Here is a 20,019-nt window from a genome sequence, read left to right on the forward strand (position 1 = left end):
TTGCTATATTGGTCAATGATTTGTTTTTGTTTTGTTTTTGAATGTCAGAAATGTATATTTGTGAATGTTGAGATGTTATATTGGTTTCACTGGTAAAAATAAATAATTGAAATGGGTATATATTTGTTTTTTGTTAAGTTGCCTAATAATTATGCACAGTAATAGTCACCTGCACACACAGATATCCCCCTAAAATAGCTATAACTAAAAACAAACTAAAAACTACTTCCAAAACTATTCAGCTTTGATATTAATGGTTTTTTTGGGTTAATTGAGAACATGGTTGTTGTTCAATAATAAAATTAATCCTCAAAAATACAACTTGCCTAATAATTCTGCACTCCCTGTAATGCTCTATAACTTGCTGTTGGGTACCAAACCTATTGGCGCATTATCTTTCCTTGGGACTTTGCACCAGTTATATTGGTATTAGTCTGGAGGACTGTGAAACATCTATAGTCTCCTTAAGGAATATACTACCAATACATCTTAATGCCTGCCTGACATGCATTACATGTGATTGCTTATTTTTGTGCTGTTCTATCTTCTCTTGTCATGCTTAAAGCTAATTCTGTATAATTTTGACATAATTTGTATGACAAGTACTGTATTTTGGAATGGAGGTTGCTCGCTTTATGGCTGTCTCAGTTTTCCCTAAAACCTTTATTAGGTCTGATGTACACCAGTGAACATCCCCTCCACCTGCAGCACTTTGTTTAGCTATTGGCTAATTGCTCCACATGTTAACCTATTTTTCCTAGCTCCATCCTGCATGGGTAACACATGGGCCGGCCCACTGTTTGAATTATTTGTTTGTTATTTTAGATTGAGGGTTTAACCACATGTCATTATATTTTGGTTATGGTTTGTATCATCTACGCTTCTGCCTGGGTGGATCTGGCTTAGTCCGGACCTGCTGGCCGCACAATAAAACCACTTTTTGATAGTAAATTTCTACAAGTGTTTTTGTCAGTTTTTTAAAAGAGTGCTGTATTCCCAGTCTTTTTGAATGTCACTATTATGTGCCATTTTTCTCTCTTTGTCATTGTTGTTTATTTTTAATAATATAATGTAGGCGTCAGCGATAGCGGGGACGGCAGATTAGGGGTTAATAAGTGTAAGGTTAGGGGTGTTTAGACTCGGGATTCATGTTAGGGTGTTAGGTGTAGACTTAGAAAGTGTTTCCCCATAGGAGACAATGGGGCTGCGTTAGGAGCTGAACGCTGCTTTTTTGCAGGTGTTAGGTTTTTTTTCAGCTAGCTCAGCCCCATTGTATCCTATGGGGAAATCGTGCACAAGCACGTTTTTCCATCTTACCGCTACCATAAGCAACGCTGGTATTGAGAGTAGAAGTGGAGCTAAATTTGGCTCAACGCTCACTTTTCTGAGGCTAACGCAGCCATTCAGAAAACTCGTAATACCAGCGTTGGCTTAAGGGAGCGCTGGAAAAAAAAGGAGCGTTAGCTCCGCAAGTTTTTACAGACAAAACTCGTAATCTAGGCGATAGTTTTTTAAAGGGACAGTTAACACAAGAATTGTTGTTGTTTTAAAAGATAGATAATCCCTTAATTACCCATTCCCCAGTTTTACATTACCAACACAGTTATAATTATAAATGTTTTACCTCTGTAATTACCTTGTATCTAAGCTTCAGCAGACTGCCCCCTTATTTCAGTTCTTTTGACAGACTTGCATTTTAGCCAATCAGTACTCACTCCTCGATAATATTAAGCTCATGCACATAAATTTACCTATATGAAAAACATGAACTAACGCCCTCTAGTGATGAAAAACTCTCAAATGCAGAGGCGGCCTTCAAGGTTTAAGAAAATAGCAAATGAACGTCCTCGGTTTAGCTTTCAACTAAGAATACCAAGAGAACAAAGCAAAATTGGTGCTAAAAATAAATTGGAAAGTTGTTTAAAAATGCATGTCCTATTTGAATCATGAAAGTTTTTTTGGACTTGACTGTCCCTTTAAATATATTCTTGCTACATTACCTATCATCTTTTTACCACACTGTATGCTTAAAGGGCCACTGTAAGTAAATATTTTCTATGCCTGTTACTAACTAACTACCCCAAATACGCTTTTTATCAATAGCATTTCATTAACATATCTCTACCGTATATCAGAAATCTTGTCTGCAAATTTAATTGTTTTCCAAACCCACTCCGTGGGTATCCTTTGCTCTGTACCAATCCGTTTACAATACCTAGGTTTCAAAATGGCGCTTTTAACGCAAAGTTATTGGTTTAAGTATTTTGAACACTCAGTGCTGAAAATAGTGGGCAGGATAACGTGACATCATCGGCGAATAAATTATATAACTTTTAGAACGTTATGAAACTTTGTTTTGGAGAAAATATAGGTCAGTAGGTTTTAATTAATGTTTATTAACTTTAATACAGGGAGTGCAGAATTATTAGGCAAATGAGTATTTTGACCACATCATCCTCTTTATGCATGTTGTCTTACTCCAAGCTGTATAGGCTCGAAAGCCTACTACCAATTAAGCATATTAGGTGATGTGCATCTGTGTAATGAGAAGGGGTGTGGTCTAATGACATCAACACCCTATATCAGGTGTGCATAATTATTAGGCAACTTCCTTTCCTTTGGCAAAATGGGTCAAAAGAAGGACTTGACAGGCTCAGAAAAGTCAAAAATAGTGAGATATCTTGCAGAGGGATGCAGCACTCTTAAAATTGCAAAGCTTCTGAAGCGTGATCATCGAACAATCAAGCGTTTCATTCAAAATAGTCAACAGGGTCGCAAGAAGCGTGTGGAAAAACCAAGGCACAAAATAACTGCCCATGAACTGAGAAAAGTCAAGCGTGCAGCTGCCAAGATGCCACTTGCCACCAGTTTGGCCATATTTCAGAGCTGCAACATCACTGGAGTGCCCAAAAGCACAAGGTGTGCAATACTCAGAGACATGGCCAAGGTAAGAAAGGCTGAAAGATGACCACCACTGAACAAGACACACAAGCTGAAACGTCAAGACTGGGCCAAGAAATATCTCAAGACTGATTTTTCTAAGGTTTTATGGACTGATGAAATGAGAGTGAGTCTTGATGGGCCAGATGGATGGGCCCGTGGCTGGATTGGTAAAGGGCAGAGAGCTCCAGTCCGACTCAGACGCCAGCAAGGTGGAGGTGGAGTACTGGTTTGGGCTGGTATCATCAAAGATGAGCTTGTGGGGCCTTTTCGGGTTGAGGATGGAGTCAAGCTCAACTCCCAGTCCTACTGCCAGTTTCTGGAAGACACCTTCTTCAAGCAGTGGTACAGGAAGAAGTCTGCATCCTTCAAGAAAAACATGATTTTCATGCAGGACAATGCTCCATCGCACGCGTCCAAGTACTCCACAGCGTGGCTGGCAAGAAAGGGTATAAAAGAAGAAAATCTAATGACATGGCCTCCTTGTTCACCTGATCTGAACCCCATTGAGAACCTGTGGTCCATCATCAAATGTGAGATTTACAAGGAGGGAAAACAGTACACCTCTCTGAACAGTGTCTGGGAGGCTGTGGTTGCTGCTGCACGCAATGTTGATGGTGAACAGATCAAAACACGGACAGAATCCCTGGATGGCAGGCTTTTGAGTGTCCTTGCAAAGAAAGGTGGCTATATTGGTCACTGATTTGTTTTTGTTTTGTTTTTGAATGTCAGAAATGTATATTTGTGAATGTTGAGATGTTATATTGGTTTCACTGGTAAAAATAAATAATTGAAATGGGTATATATTTGTTTTTTGTTAAGTTGCCTAATAATTATGCACAGTAATAGTCACCTGCACACACAGATATCCCCCTAAAATAGCTATAACTAAAAACAAACTAAAAACTACTTCCAAAACTATTCAGCTTTGATATTAATGAGTTTTTTGGGTTCATTGAGAACATGGTTGTTGTTCAATAATAAAATTAATCCTCAAAAATACAACTTGCCTAATAATTCTGCACTCCCTGTATGTTAGTTGTTTAGCTTAAAAATGATAACAGAAAGTAATCCTTTAAAGGGATACTAAACCCACATTTTTTCTTTCATCATTCAGATAGAGCATACAATTTTAAGCTACTTTTATAATTTACTCCTATTATACATGTTTCTTCATTCTCTTTCTATCTTTATTTAAAAAGCAGTAATGTAAATCTTAGAAACTGGCCCATTTTAGGTTCAGCACCAAGGATAGCGCTTGCTTATTTATGACTGACATTTAGCAACCAATAAGCAAGCATAACCCAGGTTCTTAACCAAAATTAGGCCGGCTCCTATGCTTTACATTCTTGCTTTTTCAATAAAGATAGCAAGAGAATGAAGACGTATTGATAATAGGAGTAAATTAGAAAGTTGCTTAACATTGCCTGCTCTATCTGAATCATTAAAGAAAAAAAATGGTTTAGTATCTATTTAAGTATTTTATTGGACTCTAAAGAATTTGTGAATAATATACATTTTTGTTGTTGTGATAGTTTTACATATCAACCAAGTTTAAACATTAAAGGGACAGCCTAGTCCAAAATAAACTTTCATGATTCAGATAGAGAATGTAATTTTAAACAATTTTCCAATTCACTTTTATCATCAATTTTGCGTTGTTCTCTTGGTATTTTTAGTTGAAAGCTAAACCTAGGAGGTTCATATGCTAATTTCTAAGCCCTTGAAGGCTGCCTCTTCTCTCAGGTCATTTTGACAATTTTTCACCACTAGAGGGTGTTAGTTCTTGTGTGTCATATAGATAACACTGTGCTCATGCATGTGGAGTTCCAGGGACCCAGCTCTGATTGGCTAAAATGGATGTCTGTCAAAAGAACTGAAATAAGGGGGCAGGTTGCAGAGGCTTAGATACAAGATAATCACAGAGGTAAAAAGTGTATTTATATAACTGTGATGGTTATGCAAAACTAGGGAATGGGTAATAAAGGGATTATCCATCGTTTTAAACAATAAATATTCTTTTGTAGACTGTCCTTTTAAGAAACAAAATATTATCTTATTTGTTGCAACTGTTTTATTTCATTAGCTGAACTTCATCCACCACTAGAGAGGAGGCCAACCGGAGCTATCCATGGCCCTTATTGTTAGCAAAAATTATTATACTAAACAGTTGTTTAACTACACATAATTAAAGATTTTATTTTACAATTTTAAGGTGTTTACTGTTCCTTTAAACTGTTTTTATATTGTTTCTTGGTTTAACTATAACATTTAATAAAGTAATAATTGCGTATAATATTTGTGTGTGTAGACAGAAACCATTATTACAATTCAGATTTGCTCTTTACCTCTCATATTCATTTGTTTTTAGTGGTGTTAATCACTACCAGTGAAAATGGAATATGCTCTTTCTCCACCTGAGGATAGAAATGAACCTAGCATTTAGTTACTGTAATCACTGTTAGCTGCCCAAAGTATATATTAGTTCAAAAGAAACTTGCCTGAAAGTGGCTGTTTCTGTTATCATCTTACCTATGCTTAATAACAGATATTAGAGTAGATACCCGGGCTAACATAATAGGGGCTCACATTGTTGTATGCTGTATTGATTTCTTGATCAGATAAAACACTGATGTTATAAGAGAAATACATAATTGTGTTTATTATTTGTTATACCCACTCAGCTGCTTGCAACATGCTACTTACAACTGTAATATTCTTTTCAGATATCATTTTTTTACAAGGAATTGAAGTTATCTTCAAAGTGGCCCTTTGTCTTCTAAGTAACAATGAAGCAAGTATTATGGCCTGTGATAGTTTTGAAAGCATAGTGGATTTCTTGAAGACCACTATACCCGATATGACACTACATACTATGGAAACCATGATTACCCAGGTAATTATATCGATAATATGTATTTTTATCTTTGATTTTCTGTGTCAAGTCATTTTATATATTGCAGTTTGATTTGTACAAATGATTAAGATTCCTAAATAAAAGTAATGAGCATTTCACAGAGCAATGCTGAGTCTAATACTTTGTTACCTGCAATAGAAGTAGTAGCTACATTTAGGGCTAGATTATGAGTGGAGCGTTGTTTAGCGATCCCGCTCACACAATAACTGCGCTATAAGTACGATTTTTGTGCGCGTTGGGTAGCTCTCGTATTTCAAGCAGAAAGTAAAAAATGTATCTTGCGCACTAACCTGATGCGTGCAGAAAAACAAACCTTGAATATCGCGCATATTCTTAAGTGCGCTAACCCAACATGAAAATATGAATATTTTACATTCCAATGTTCTTCACATTGCAGAATATGTTCTATTTATTCATAAATACATATTTCTACATATATCTAATGGTATTTTGGTAAATATATATCTATACTTTTATATATATATATAGGTATATACATATATTAATAGGAATATATATAAATACTTAGAAGATATTCTATATGAATGTGAAATATTTACAGTAAATACATAGTTAAATCCTTTATTAAAAATGAATATAGCATAAATATGCTTTTACATGTTTTCATCTATTTGACTGCAAGGGCTCCAATGCACATATATATATATATATATATATATATATATATATATATATATATATGTGTGTGTACATATGTATTTATGTGTTTATGTGTATATATGACTGTAAATACATATATTTACATATAAATACATATGTACTCACACACACACACACACACATATATATATATACATATTTAGACATGTGTATGTATGTATCTCTGTGTTAAAGCCCTGAGACCTCACCTGTACTTTTAATTGTAATTATAAGGTGTTTCATGCAACTTTTTTTTTTAGCGTAACAGTTAACCAGAGCTCTGAGGTTGTGCTAACCAGACGTGCATTAACTTTAATTGTGCTCTATCGATCGCATTTACTTTTAACTTGTAATACGTGCGCTACTTCCCACGCGTGCAAACAGGTGCGATAAACCTGATATTGCTTGCGCAAAAACTATAGCGTGCCACTCTCAAGCTCTGGCTCTAAGGTATTTATTCTTTTATAGTGATTGTTAAAAAAGACACCTACAGTTTTCATAGTAGATTTCTTTGGTAAATCTTTCATTTTTTTCTGCTTAGTATCTGATCTCTGGATAACTCTTGTAAACTGCAAGGTAGACGTATGTACTTATTTCCTTTCTGTATCTTGATAAAAAAAATGTGGATTTTAGCAATGATGTTTTGCAAATACATTAGTGGTGAGAATAAAGAGAAGGACAGTTATGTTGAATCTTGAGGGAATGAAAGAAATAAGCAAAGTTTAAGTACAGAGATTAATATTCATCAGCGACAGCCTGAACGTGTTCTCAATATGCAAAAGGAATGGAGGACAATACACAAAAATACACATTTTTTGCTGGAACCATGTAATATAACTGTATTATGGAGTTATAATGTCATTTTGAGATTATGTTGATATTTGTAAATTGCTTAACCTTTAGTCTCATAGTTTGTGATTTCACCATAACCTCTTAGTTGTAAGCAATCTCAGGCATCTGGAGACCAGGCCATGGGTCAATATGCAGTAGATGCTACAGCCGTTTATAGTCTTCTGTGTTGGTATCATCAAAGCAGCATATGCTGTTATAATAGTGGAGAATCCAGACAGTGGTACTGTTTAGTTCAGTTTTTAATGATTATATAGAGAGTTTAATGTTATTTCTAGGGTATAGATGGTGACGAGATGTGGTAGTAACAGGGTAACTTTAACTGCTGGATTTTTTATTTAAATATTAGAATTCCCAAACTTTAAGTGGTATCTCAGTTTGCTTCTTTTTCTTCTTTTTTTTATTTTTTTTTTATTAATTTTTATTAAGGTTTCAAGACAAATGTTACAGACAATAGCTAGTTAATTACAAGAATGACAAACTGAAATAAGATGTTCAGTACAGAATATGTTTAACTATTTCATAGTAGACAAGAAATGTCTTAGCAGCAATAAAACAAACATAAGGACAACTTCCATTTAACTTTAATTCCCCCCCCAAAAAAAAATACAAAAGGAGATTAATGCCCTGCCCTTGAGCACAATCAGTAGTAGTTCACTTTAAATACAAAGTGTCCTGCCGGTAGAAAGGCTCTCAAGTTTACAATCTAAGGGAGAGGGAATGGACACGAGAGGTAAGAAAAATAAGTCTGATATAAGGCAGGGTAAACTGAGAGTGGGTGAAGTGTGTGGCGAGCAAATGAGGTTTGGGAGAGTGTAACAGAATATGGTAAAGTGTTAGTACAGAGGCTGTGAGTGTGAATTATTGTCTCTAACCTGGTTCGTTAGTGACAGCTGCACCTAATTGCTGTTAGGAGGTGTTTATATATTAAAGGTAAACACCAGGGTGGGTAGTGGAGGGGGGCTTGGAGGACTAGTGCGTGCAGATTTTCAGAGATATTGCCATGGGTGTGAGCTTGGAAGTTGCAGAGAGATTTTCAGAGATATTGCTGTGGGTGTGATCTTGGAAGTTGCAGAGAGATTTTCAGAGATATTGCTGTGGGTGTGAGCTTGGAAGTTGCAGGGAGATTTTCAGAGATATTGCTGTGGGTGTGAGCTTGGAAGTTGCAGGGAGATTTTCAGAGATATTGCTGTGGGTGTGAGCTTGGAAGTTGCAGGGAGATTTTCAGAGATATTTCTGTGGGTGTGAGCTTGGAGGTTGTAGAGAGATTTTCAGAGATATTGCTGTGGGTGTGAGCTTGGAAGTTGCAGGGAGATTTTCAGAGATATTGCTGTGGGTGTGAGCTTGGAAGTTGCAGGGAGATTTTCAGAGATATTGCTGTGGGTGTGAGCTTGGAAGTTGCAGAGAGATTTTCAGAGATATTGCTGTGGGTGTGAGCTTGGAAGTTGCAGGGAGATTTTCAGAGATCTTGCTGTGGGTGTGAGCTTGGAAGTTGCAGGGAGATTTTCAGAGATATTGCTGTGGGTGTGAGCTGTAACAAAGAGAGGGGTAAGGTAAAACTTCCTGTTGATAAAGTGAAGGAATTAGGGGGAGGGGTGTCTTGGAAAAGAGTAGAGGGAAGATTGGAATGTACAATAATAACGATTAGAACCAATTCCATACTAGTGTGTATGTTTGTAGAACCAGCAAATTACAGACCTTGTTACTACAGCATGGGGGGGGGGAGCATGGGGTAAACAGTGTCACTATACAGTACCACCATATAATACAGTACGGGGGGGGGGGCTGGACCATGTCACTGACTACTGTGGTTACTTTATAAAGTACTGGGGGGGGGTCAGGCCAGCCATCTCACCGGCAGATTACAGACTGTGTCACTAACTCACTTTAAACAGTGCTGGTGGGTTAAACAGTGTCACTATATACAGTAATAGGGGGTCAGACCATCTCACAGACTGTGGGCACAGGGTACCTCCTTTTGCAGACATGTAATCTGATTCACATTTTTTTTCTGTGTTAAATGTAAAAAAACAAAAAAGAACGATATGTATCAAATTAACCTTTTTTTTTGGGGGGGGGGGCTGGGCCCTGTGGTTTCTAATTACGCCTCTGGATATAGAAGCTTTCTAAATTGAATAAAATAGCTGCTCTTGATCCTGTATAAAAATATCTATCATAAAGTAATATAAAAGCCATCTAGATTAAACAAAATGGCCTCTCATTGACCTGTACATAATGAGAATGGTACACAATTAAAACTCTGAGAATAGTAGCTTGACATGAAACTTATCTCTCACAACCCTCATTATTTAGGGTAGGTCACTACTTGGTCTCCTGAAATTTAGAATATGAAATATTTCAGATTTGCAGAATTGAACTCCACTTATGTCACAAAGTCAATTTATGTAATGTTAACCTAAAATAGGTTAAAGATAACAGAGTGCACTTAACTATACTGTAATATTTACTCTTTATGGAGCTATTGTACTGCATAAAGAGCATTTAACAAGCCTAATATTGTTGAAGAATCAGATGCTGGAGCCTGCAAAAACTTATATAGTAATGAATTATCTGTGACTAGATGGAGCCAGACTGTAGGAAAAGGCAATGATCACTTAGAGAGCGTAATCATTTCTGGACTAGATAACAGTCTCAGTCTCAGTAGAAACTGTACCCAGTTATTTTTTTATCCTTAATTTACAAAAAGAGTAATAGTTGGGCACTATAACAGCAGTTAATGTGACATGCATCTATTACACATATTGGTCCGGATTACAAGTCGCGCAGCAAATCTGTTGCCAACACACACCGCGCATTGTGGCTTTTTGTTTGCAAATTGAATTGCGCTGCCATTACAAGATTCAAAATAACTCACTTTTTGCGCACCTTACGCTGCGTTAACCCGCATACCGCACACAAACCAAGTTATGACTTGGCGTGCGTGTTCACGTATTCCCCCATAGAGATCAATGGAGAAAAAATGTTGAATAAAAAAACCTAACACCAGTGATTGAAATTGCATTTTCGCATTCCACATTGAAGTCTATGGAGAAAAAAAGTGGCCCAAAAACCTACCATGAGCCCCTAGTCTAATAACAACTAAACCTGCCACCCCCCCACATCGCAAACACTAAATGAATCTATTAACCCATAAACCACCACCCCCCGTATCGTAACACTAAATAAACCTATTAACCCCTAAACCGCCACCCCTCGCATCTCAATCACTAAAGAAAACTATTAAAGGGACATTAAACCCCAAAAAAATATTTTATGATTCAGATAGAGAATACCATTTTTAAAAGTTTCCAATTTACTTCTATTATCAAATTTATTTCATTCTCATGTTATTCTTGGTTGAAGAGATACCTAGGTAGGTAGTGTGCACATGCCTTAAGCCCTACATGACAGTAAATAGTGCTGCTATCTAGTGCTCCTGCTAATGTATAACATTGTTGCAAAACTGCTACTATATAGTGCTGCAGACACGTGCACACTCTTGAGCTTAAATTTCTGCTTTTCAAATAAGAATAACAAGAAAACGAAGAAAATATGATACTAGAAGTAAATTAGAACGTTGTTTAAAATTTGATGTTATTTCAAAATCATGAAAGAAAAAAATTGGATTTTATATCCCTTTAATCTCTAAACCACCACCCCCTGCATCCCAACCACTAAATAAACCTATTAACCCCTAAACCACCATCCCCCAGCATCGCAAACGCTAAATAAACCTATTAACCCCAAAACCACCATCCCCCTGCATCGCAACCACTAAAGAAAACTATTAACCCCTAAACTGCCATCCCCCCGCATCACAACTACTAAATAAACCTAATAACTCCTAAACTTCCACCCCCACATTGCAAAGTATTCAACTACTATCTAAACCCCCTAACTTAACCCCAATTAAAACACATCTAACTTAAAGTAAAAATAAACTAACCACCTTTAAAAAATAAAAACTTACCTGTAAAACAAAATTAAGTCTAAATCTAAACTAAAAAAAACCCTAACATTAATTAAAAAAATTACAAAAAAATGTACATTACAAAAAAACATAACTTTACAAAAATTAAAAAAAATACTAACATTGCCAAAAATAAAAAATACTAACATTACAAAAAAAACTACCCTTACAAAAATAAAAAAAAACTACCATTACAAAAATGAAAAAAAACTACCATTACAAAAATGAAAAAAAATACCATTACAAAAAAAAACGAAATTATCCAAAAAATAAATCAAAGTTATTCCTATTCTAATACCTCAAAAAACACCCCAAAATAAAAAAAACCCTAAGCTAACAGCTTTTACATAAAAAATAAAACAATTAACCCGTAAAATTATAATTCCCCACAATAAAAAAAATCCTAACAAAACCATCAACCCATCACTAACCTCAAAATTGGTACTCACCATTGATGATGGGCGGCGCTCTATCTTCATCCTGGCTGGGCTCCATCTTAATCCATCACAGGACCATCTTCTTCAATCTTTATCCTGGCCGCAGTCCATCTTCATCCCGGTGGCGGCGGCGGCGGCAATGGCGGGGAGTTAATCAGGGACGTTGGTCCTCCTCTTCAGCCAGGCGACACGGAGGTCCTCTTCAAGCGATCTCTAGCCGCACACTGAAGATTGAATGCAAGGTACCCCTTTTATATAGCAGCTTTCAATCCTATTGGCTGATTTGAATTTATTCAGCCAATAGGAATGCACTGGTACCCCTATATAAAAGGCGTACCTTGCATTAAATCTTTAAAAATCTGAACCTATTGATGAGCAGAGGCCACTTTCCTGGGGTCCCTTGGCACCTATTGGTGAGCAGGGGCCAGTTTCCCAGGGTGCATGTGCGCATATTGCTGTGCATATTGCTGAGTTGTAGTGCACTGAACACCTAAAATATAACTTTAAATTACTAATTAACACAAACTAGTAATTATATGGCTACTTAGTTACCACCTTTGGACAAAATACAATCACTGAACCCAAATGTCTTTAAATAAATAAATAAATATACCCAGGAGGGAGATTTCAAGTCTTTTCCTACTAGACTTTTATGTCTTCTCTGTTAAAAGGACAGTCTACTCCATAATTTGTATTGTTTAAAAAGATAGATAATCCCTTTATTAGTCATTCCCCAGCTTTGCATAACCAACACTGTTATATTAATACACCTTTTACCTCTGTGATTACCTTGTATCTAAGCCTCTGCAGATTGCCCCCTTATTTCAGTTCTTTTGGCAGGCTTGCATTTTAGCTAATCAGTGCCCTCTCATAAGTAACTCCATGGGCGTTAGCACAGTGTTATCTATATGGCACACATGAACAAACACCCTCTAGCTGTGAACAAAATTGTCCAATGCATTCAGGTAAGAGGTGGCCTTCAAGGGCTTAAAAATTAGCATATGAGCCTAACTAGGTTTAGCTTTCAACAAAGAATACCTAAAGAACATAGCACATATTATGATAAAAGTGAATTGGAAAGTTGTTTAAAATTGCATGTCCTATCTGAATCATGAAAGTTTAATTTTGACTAGACTGTCTCTTTAATGTAACTGTTTTAGCCTGACAAGCTCTACCTAAGTACTTTATGTTTTAAATTAAGAAAAAATGAAAACACACTTGATAAGAAATAAAGATCATCTTTTTCATTTGCAGGTATTTGAGATGGATATTTCCAAACAACTTCATGCATATGAGGTTGAGTATCATGTAATTAATGATGAGATGCTTGAAGCCTCCAGTTCTTGTGATGATAGTGAAGCTTTCCAAAAACTTGAAAAGGCCAACAGCCAGCTAAAGAAGCAGAATATGGAATTGCTGGAAAACCTTCAGGTAAGTGAAAGCCGAAGTTACAACCCAATCAACAAAAAATACATGCTGTACCAACATTGCTCTTCCTTCTACTTTATAGCTATAGACAATACATTATATATCCTTTATATGGATTTATATGACTTTATTTTTAAATGTAATGCCATTTGAGATCCAGCACTCAAGCCTTTTATAAGTTGTGCACACCAGAAGGTTACTGCATACCTTATGAAATATCAAAGTTCCAAAGAAAGGCTGCACAACAAATTATAACAAACTTCTTCTCTTTATTTCTTTTCACCAGGAGTAGGTATAAAAAAACAAGACCGCGTTTCGGGCTCTCAACCCTTAGTCATGTCTGCAGTGTAATGTAGCACTTCACCTTAAATACCTTTACACAGGTGTAACTCCTCCCACCTCATCACTTATACAAAAGTTTTATTAAAGGTATACTAACCCTCAAATTTTAAGTTTAAAAATAGAACACATATTGCTACTATAAATACAGATTACCATTGAAAACAGCAATATAATATTATCAAAAGAATTGATTCAAATCATATTCTCTATTCATCCCCCTAGTGGTTAATGAATCAAGTTTGTGTATCCATAGTATCTCCCTCTTTTTTAGAATGGATTCCCTATTCTGACCCCTTCTAGGGGGTTGTTCCCAGTCTATTATCTGGAACCTCAATTGTGCAATAGAATGACCTGGCTCCAAAAAATGACATGCCACAGGTGCCTCCATATTCTATCTTCTAATGCTAGATTTGTGTTGCACTATCCTATCTCGTGCCCTTTGCGTTGTCTCGCCAATATAAATCTTGGCACATTGGCATTTAATTAGGTAAACCACAAAGCTAGCTTTGCAGGTAATATACCCATTAATTCCATATTTTTGACCTGTCACTCTTGACTAGACTGCTACAACTAGAGCAGCCTAAGCAAGGAAAACAGCCTTTCTTTCGGCTTGTCAAATATCCTGTGTTATCTTTCTTTAAGCTACCCACATCTGCTCTTACCAATTTATCTCTTATGCTAGGTGGGCGAGTATAGGCAGGCATTGGAACATTAGCAAAAACCTCTATATCTGGATTACAATCTCTTATGATATGCCAGTGCTGTCTAATAATACACTGGATAGCTGGACTTAGAGAGTTAAATTCAGAAATAAAAACCATCCTATATTGTTTTTGTTTTTTCTCACTAGGTTCGAGTGCCTCATTGCATGTGATTTTCTTAACATCCTCTATACTACTATTGATGAGTTCACCAGGATAGCCTCTTTCCAAAAATCATTTACCCTCATCCACTAGTCTGGTGCACACCAAAGCCTCATCTTTCAACATACGCCTCACTCTCAAGATTTGACTCTTTGGAAGTGATTGTTTTAATGTTGGAGGATGTTCACTAGTATAGTTGAGAAGTTTGTTTCGGTCAGTCTCCTTACAATACAAATCTGTGTACAAATTCAAATTATTATTCAGTATTTATACAAATTTCTTCAAGGATCCAACGTGGCCCAACCAGATGCGAAAGATGTCATCTATATAGCACCACCAGGTGGCGCCGTTTAGATGAAACATCTCATTTTCAAATACTAAATGTTCCTCATACCAGTTCATATACAAATTAGCATAGGTAGGGGCGATGTTGGATCCCATTGCAGTACCTTGTCTTTGGATGTAATAAGCGGAATAGGATATAATTGTAATACAAAATAATTTCCAATAATTTTATCAGAAACTGTTGTTCAAAAATATTAAACTTCCTACTTTCTGCTAGTATACATTTAATTACATCAATGCCACTATTGTGAGTAATAGAAGTATATAGACTCACAATGGCTAAGCTATTCAGAATACATCTATCGTAATCATATGATAAACCATCAATTTTTGAGAGAAAAACATTAGTATCTCTGATATAAGACAGAGATTGAACAACAAGAGGCCTCAATACTTTGTCTAAATAAATAGACATATTTGTAAAAATTGAATTAGTACCTGCCACTATGGGGCGGCCGGGAGGTTTAAATGCACTTTGGGAAGTGTGTAAAATACTGGTATCATATATTCTTGTTTAATAAAAAAAATCCTGGTATCCATATCATTAACACAATGCATATAGCCATTCTCAACCGTTTTTACTATTAGCTTGAGAATTTGTTGAGAAGGATCATTGGGAAGTGGGCCATATATGGAACTATCAGACAATTGCGCTAGTATCTCTTCTACATAGTATCTTTTGTCTAATATAATGGCCGCCCGCCCTTATCTGCCTATTTAAGGATCACATCCTTATTCATTTTTAAAGATGTCAAAGCTTCACTCTCATTTTCTTTTTAATGACACAATGAGTCCACGGATCATCTTAATTACTATTGGGAATACCAATCCTGCCCTGCAGGAGGCGACAAAGAGCACCACAGCAAAGCTGTTAAATATCACCTATAAAAAAATTATAGCACAGACTCTTCTGTTGCTGAACATTTTAATAACAAACATCTTACAAATATTGCACATCTTTCATTTCAGGTCATTGATTTAGCAAATGTCCCTTTAAGAGGAGGAAATAGGGATAACATTTTGGGGAAAAAAAGAACTCTATTGGATACTAAAATTAAATACACGCTTTCCTCTAGGAATGAATAGGGAATGGGATATAAATTATTTTATAGATGACTAAGTATAATACTTATATACCAGCTCTAATCATTTACAAGATTAAGTATCTATATGTATGCGTTTGTACAAAGTTTTTTCTATGCCAGAATGTTATATCATTATGTCCACATCCTAAAATTTTGAATATGTTCAATATGTTGTCAAATATCAGGTAGAATCTCTAATATTGCCCTTGTTACTAATTTAGTAATTAATCCTTTGGTAAATTTACAATTGTTTGATGTCTTTTATGAGATTGTTTTTATCCTGTTTCCTGTGTTTGTGGGACGTAAGGGGTTAATCTAATTACCACTCCAGCCTATAAACATGTGGGACTGAGATGCAGAACTCAGTCTATGAGTAAGCACCAGTGAGGTGCGAAACATGTCAGACTTACTGCTCTATTGCTGCCATGTCTGTTCATTCTTTTAAGAAATTTCAATAAATTTTGGTTTTTATGCACTAACTGCTTGGAGTAGTACCTGCCTAACCGCTTCCTGTTTCTGCATTCTCACGGATTGATCCTCCGTCCAAGGCTACGGTTCTCCAGGGGAAGATAATAATACATTAGCCTGTTTGGGCTTCCGGTGTTTTCAGCTGAACGCCTAGGTTGCGGCACTACTTTCTACTTGTTAAATATCACCTCCCTTCCCTCCCAACCCATTCATTCTCTTTGCCTACGTTAAGTGCAAGGAGGTGGTAAATTAGGTGTTAGAAAAGATTCTTTAATCAAGAGTTTATTATTTTTAAAGTAGTGCAAGATTGTGCTGCTTTGTCCTAGGGTGTAGCCGTAGTTCATATCAGTCTCTTAAGTAGAGCAGTGGTGGCTTTAGAGCAATGGGAACTTGTGGGACATAATTCTCACTGCGCCTCCCATATATTGATGCTGCCCTTATGCTGAATACCTGAGGGATATTTACTCAGGAATTTCTATTATTTCACAGGTCCATGTGAGGGATAGGACCTCTCAAACCTGGGAACTGCCTTGCTGTCAGGCAGCACATGAGGTAAGTGCTGGCTTTATTTCTGGGGGACAAGAATTAAACTCAGAAAAAGGTTGGGCACTTTATTATATGTGACAGACCTCATATTTATATGACTCATAGACTCTCCTAGGGGCATAGGGGACACTTTGGGCAGCTCAGACGCAGGCACTGGGGCTGGTTTTAATTATTGCGATGGTAACCAACCAGGAGATTCCTTAGTGACACGCCCACAATGGGAGGTACTCCAGGACGCAGCAAGTAATTGCACGCCCTTTACTATTGTAGCAGGTATACTACGCAGCTCTAATCAAGTTGCCTGTTCACTCTGGAGACCGACATAGCTAAACGGCTTTACAACGGAGACTGACTACGCATCTCTAATCAAGCTGCCTGTTGACTCCGGAGACCAACATAGTTAAACGGCTTTACAACGGAGACTGACTGTGGGGATCATTCGGCTCCTGATCAGAGGAGGTAGGCACCTCAGCAAGTTGTTGCTGAGGTGTAGAGGTGTTTGCAAGATTATTTTAGAGGGTTAAGCCTCTCTATACTAACTTTGTTTAACTGGAATAAAAAAGTTACAGTTCATTATTTAAAGAGACAGTCACGTTTTTTTATAATTTTGCATTTCCTTAATAAAATCTAATTTTTTTTTATGTCAAATTGTTTAATTGTGTATTACAATGAACCAAGAGGCCTTAAAAAGTGTCACATGCTCTTTATGTTTTAATGCCAATGTGGAATCACCAATCCCTTTGTCTGTTCCTCATGTATTGAGAGAACTTTAAGCTACAGGGATAGACTTTTTCTGAGCCAACATTTTCTAAAGAGGATGCTGTTCAGAAATCTAATGACAATGTTCAATATATGCCGCAGCTTTCTCCTCAAGCGTCCCAAATTTTACTGCCCTCACATGCAGTGCCCTGCTCTTCCTCTCTAACTCCCGCTGGAGTTACTTTAAAAGACATCGCTTCTCTCATGTCTTCTGCAGTTTCAGATGCGTTTTCTGCTTTCCCAATGTTGCAGGGGAAGCGTAAGAGGAAAATCAGACATTCAGTAAGCGAGGTTTCTGACGCAGTTGTTGCCATCTCAGATTTCCCCTCACAGAAGCCTGAGGAGGAGGATAACGTAGTAGCATCTGAAGGTGAAATTTCAGATTGTGACAGTGTAATTCCTCTTACTGATACTGAAGTGGTATCCTTCAGATTTAAGCTAGAACACTTCTGTCTGTTATTTAAGGAGGTTTTAGCTACATTGGATGACAGCGACTTCACGGTCGTTGTTAATCCTAAAACATCCAGTAAGCTGAACAAATATTTTAAGGTACCTACCCCGACAGATGTTTTTCCGGTACCAGACTGAGCTTCTGAGATCATTGCTAAGGAGTGGGAGAGACCGGGTATACCTTTTTCTCCATCTCCTATATTTAAAAAAAGATGTTTCCCATAGCCGACTCGGTTAAGGAGGCTTGGCAAACAGTTCCCAAGGTGGAAGGAGCTGTTTCCACCTTAGATAAGAGAACTACTATTCCCATAGAGGATATTTGTGCTTTCAAAGATCATATGGGGTTACTCAAAAAAATGTATGTACACCAGGGCTTACAATGGCAGCCAGCCGTGTGCATTGCTACCGTCATTAGTGCTGCGGCATATTGGTTTGATGCGTTGTCTGATGCTTTCAGGACAGAAACTCCCCTGGATGAAATCCAGGATAGGATAAAAGCTCTTAAATTGGCTAAATCCTTTATTACGGATGCTTTCCCTCAAGTTATCAAACTGGGAGCAAAGATTTCAGGTTTCTCTGTTCTAGCTCGCAGAGCCTTATGGCTAAAACCTTGGTCTGCAGACGTTTCCTCTAAGTCTAAGCTTTTAGCGATTCCTTACAAGGGGAAGACCTTGTTTGGACCTGGCTTGACGGAAATAATCTCTGATATTACGGGAGGTAAGGGTCATCTTCTCCCTCAGGAAAAGAGAAACAAACAAAAGGGATGACAGAGTAATTTTTGTTCCTTTCGAAATTTCAAGGTAAATTCTTCCTCTTCTGCCTCCAAGCAGGAACAGTCTAAACCTTCATGGAGACCCAATCAGTCTTGGAATAAGGGAAAACAATCCAAGAAGCCTGCTATTGAATCAAAGACAGCATGAAGGGTCTGCCCCTGATCCGGGACCGGATCTTGTAGGGGGCAGACTTTCGAGATGTTCAGGATCCCTGGGCAGTAGAAATAGTGTCCCAGGGATACAAGCTAGAGTTCAAAAGTTTTCCTCCCAGAGGCAGGTTTCTGCTTTCAAGATTGTCTGTAGACCAGACAAAAAGAGAGGCGTTCTTACACTGTATAGGAGACCTCTCCAACCTGGGAGTGATAGTTCCTGTTCCGATTTGGGAACAGGGTCTGGGATTTTATTCCAATCTGTTCGTGGTTCCCAAAAAAGAGGGAACCTTCAGGCTCTCAAGAGTCTAAACAAGTTCCTCAGAGTACCGGCCTTCAAGATGGAAACTATTCGTTCCAATCTCCCTTTGGTTTAAGAGGGTCAATTTATGACAACTGTGGATTTAAAGGACGCATACTTGCATGTTCCCATTCACAGGGATCATCACAAGTTTCTAAGATTTGCCTTTCTAGACAAACACTTCCAATTCGTGGCTCTTCCCTTCGGTCTTGTCACAGCTCCCAGAATTTTCTCAAAGGTTCTGGGATTGCTGTTGGCGGTGCTTCGGTTACGGGGCATTGCAGTGGCGCCCTATCTGGACAACATCCTGGTCCAGGCGCCATCCTTTCAACAAGCAAGATCCCACACGGAAATGTTGTTATCCTTCCTGTGATCTCAAAGATGGAAGGTAAATTTGGAGAAGAGTTGCTTAGTCCCAAATACAAGGGTAACTTTCTTGGGAACCATAATAGATTCCCTATCAATGAAGATTTTTCTGACAGAAGTCAGGAAATCAAAGATTTTCGATACTTGTCTAGCTCTTCAGTCCACTCCTCGGCCATCAGTGGCTCAGTGCATGGAGGTATTCGGGCTGATGGTAGCGGCAATGGACATCATCTCGTTTGCTCGATTCCATCTCAGACCTCTGCAGTTAAACATGCTCAAGCAATGGAATGGAGATTATGCGGATTTGTCTCCTCGAATACTTCTGGAGCAGGAGACAAGGGATTCTCTTTAATGGTGGTTGTCTCGGGATC

General features: G+C 37.5%; 1 protein-coding gene across 1 annotated transcript in view; it reads left to right on the forward strand.

Moving 5' to 3' along the window:
• The window catches only part of TBC1D4 (TBC1 domain family member 4), a 411,701-nt gene that overhangs the window by 380,589 nt on the left and 11,093 nt on the right, over nucleotides 1–20,019 (forward strand). The window contains 2 exon segments of the mRNA XM_053707925.1: nucleotides 5,667–5,836; nucleotides 13,028–13,204. Of these exon segments, the coding sequence (XP_053563900.1) occupies nucleotides 5,667–5,836; nucleotides 13,028–13,204 (347 nt within the window).

This window comes from Bombina bombina, chromosome 3 (assembly GCF_027579735.1).
Source record: "Bombina bombina isolate aBomBom1 chromosome 3, aBomBom1.pri, whole genome shotgun sequence".
Classification (NCBI taxonomy): domain Eukaryota; kingdom Metazoa; phylum Chordata; class Amphibia; order Anura; family Bombinatoridae; genus Bombina; species Bombina bombina.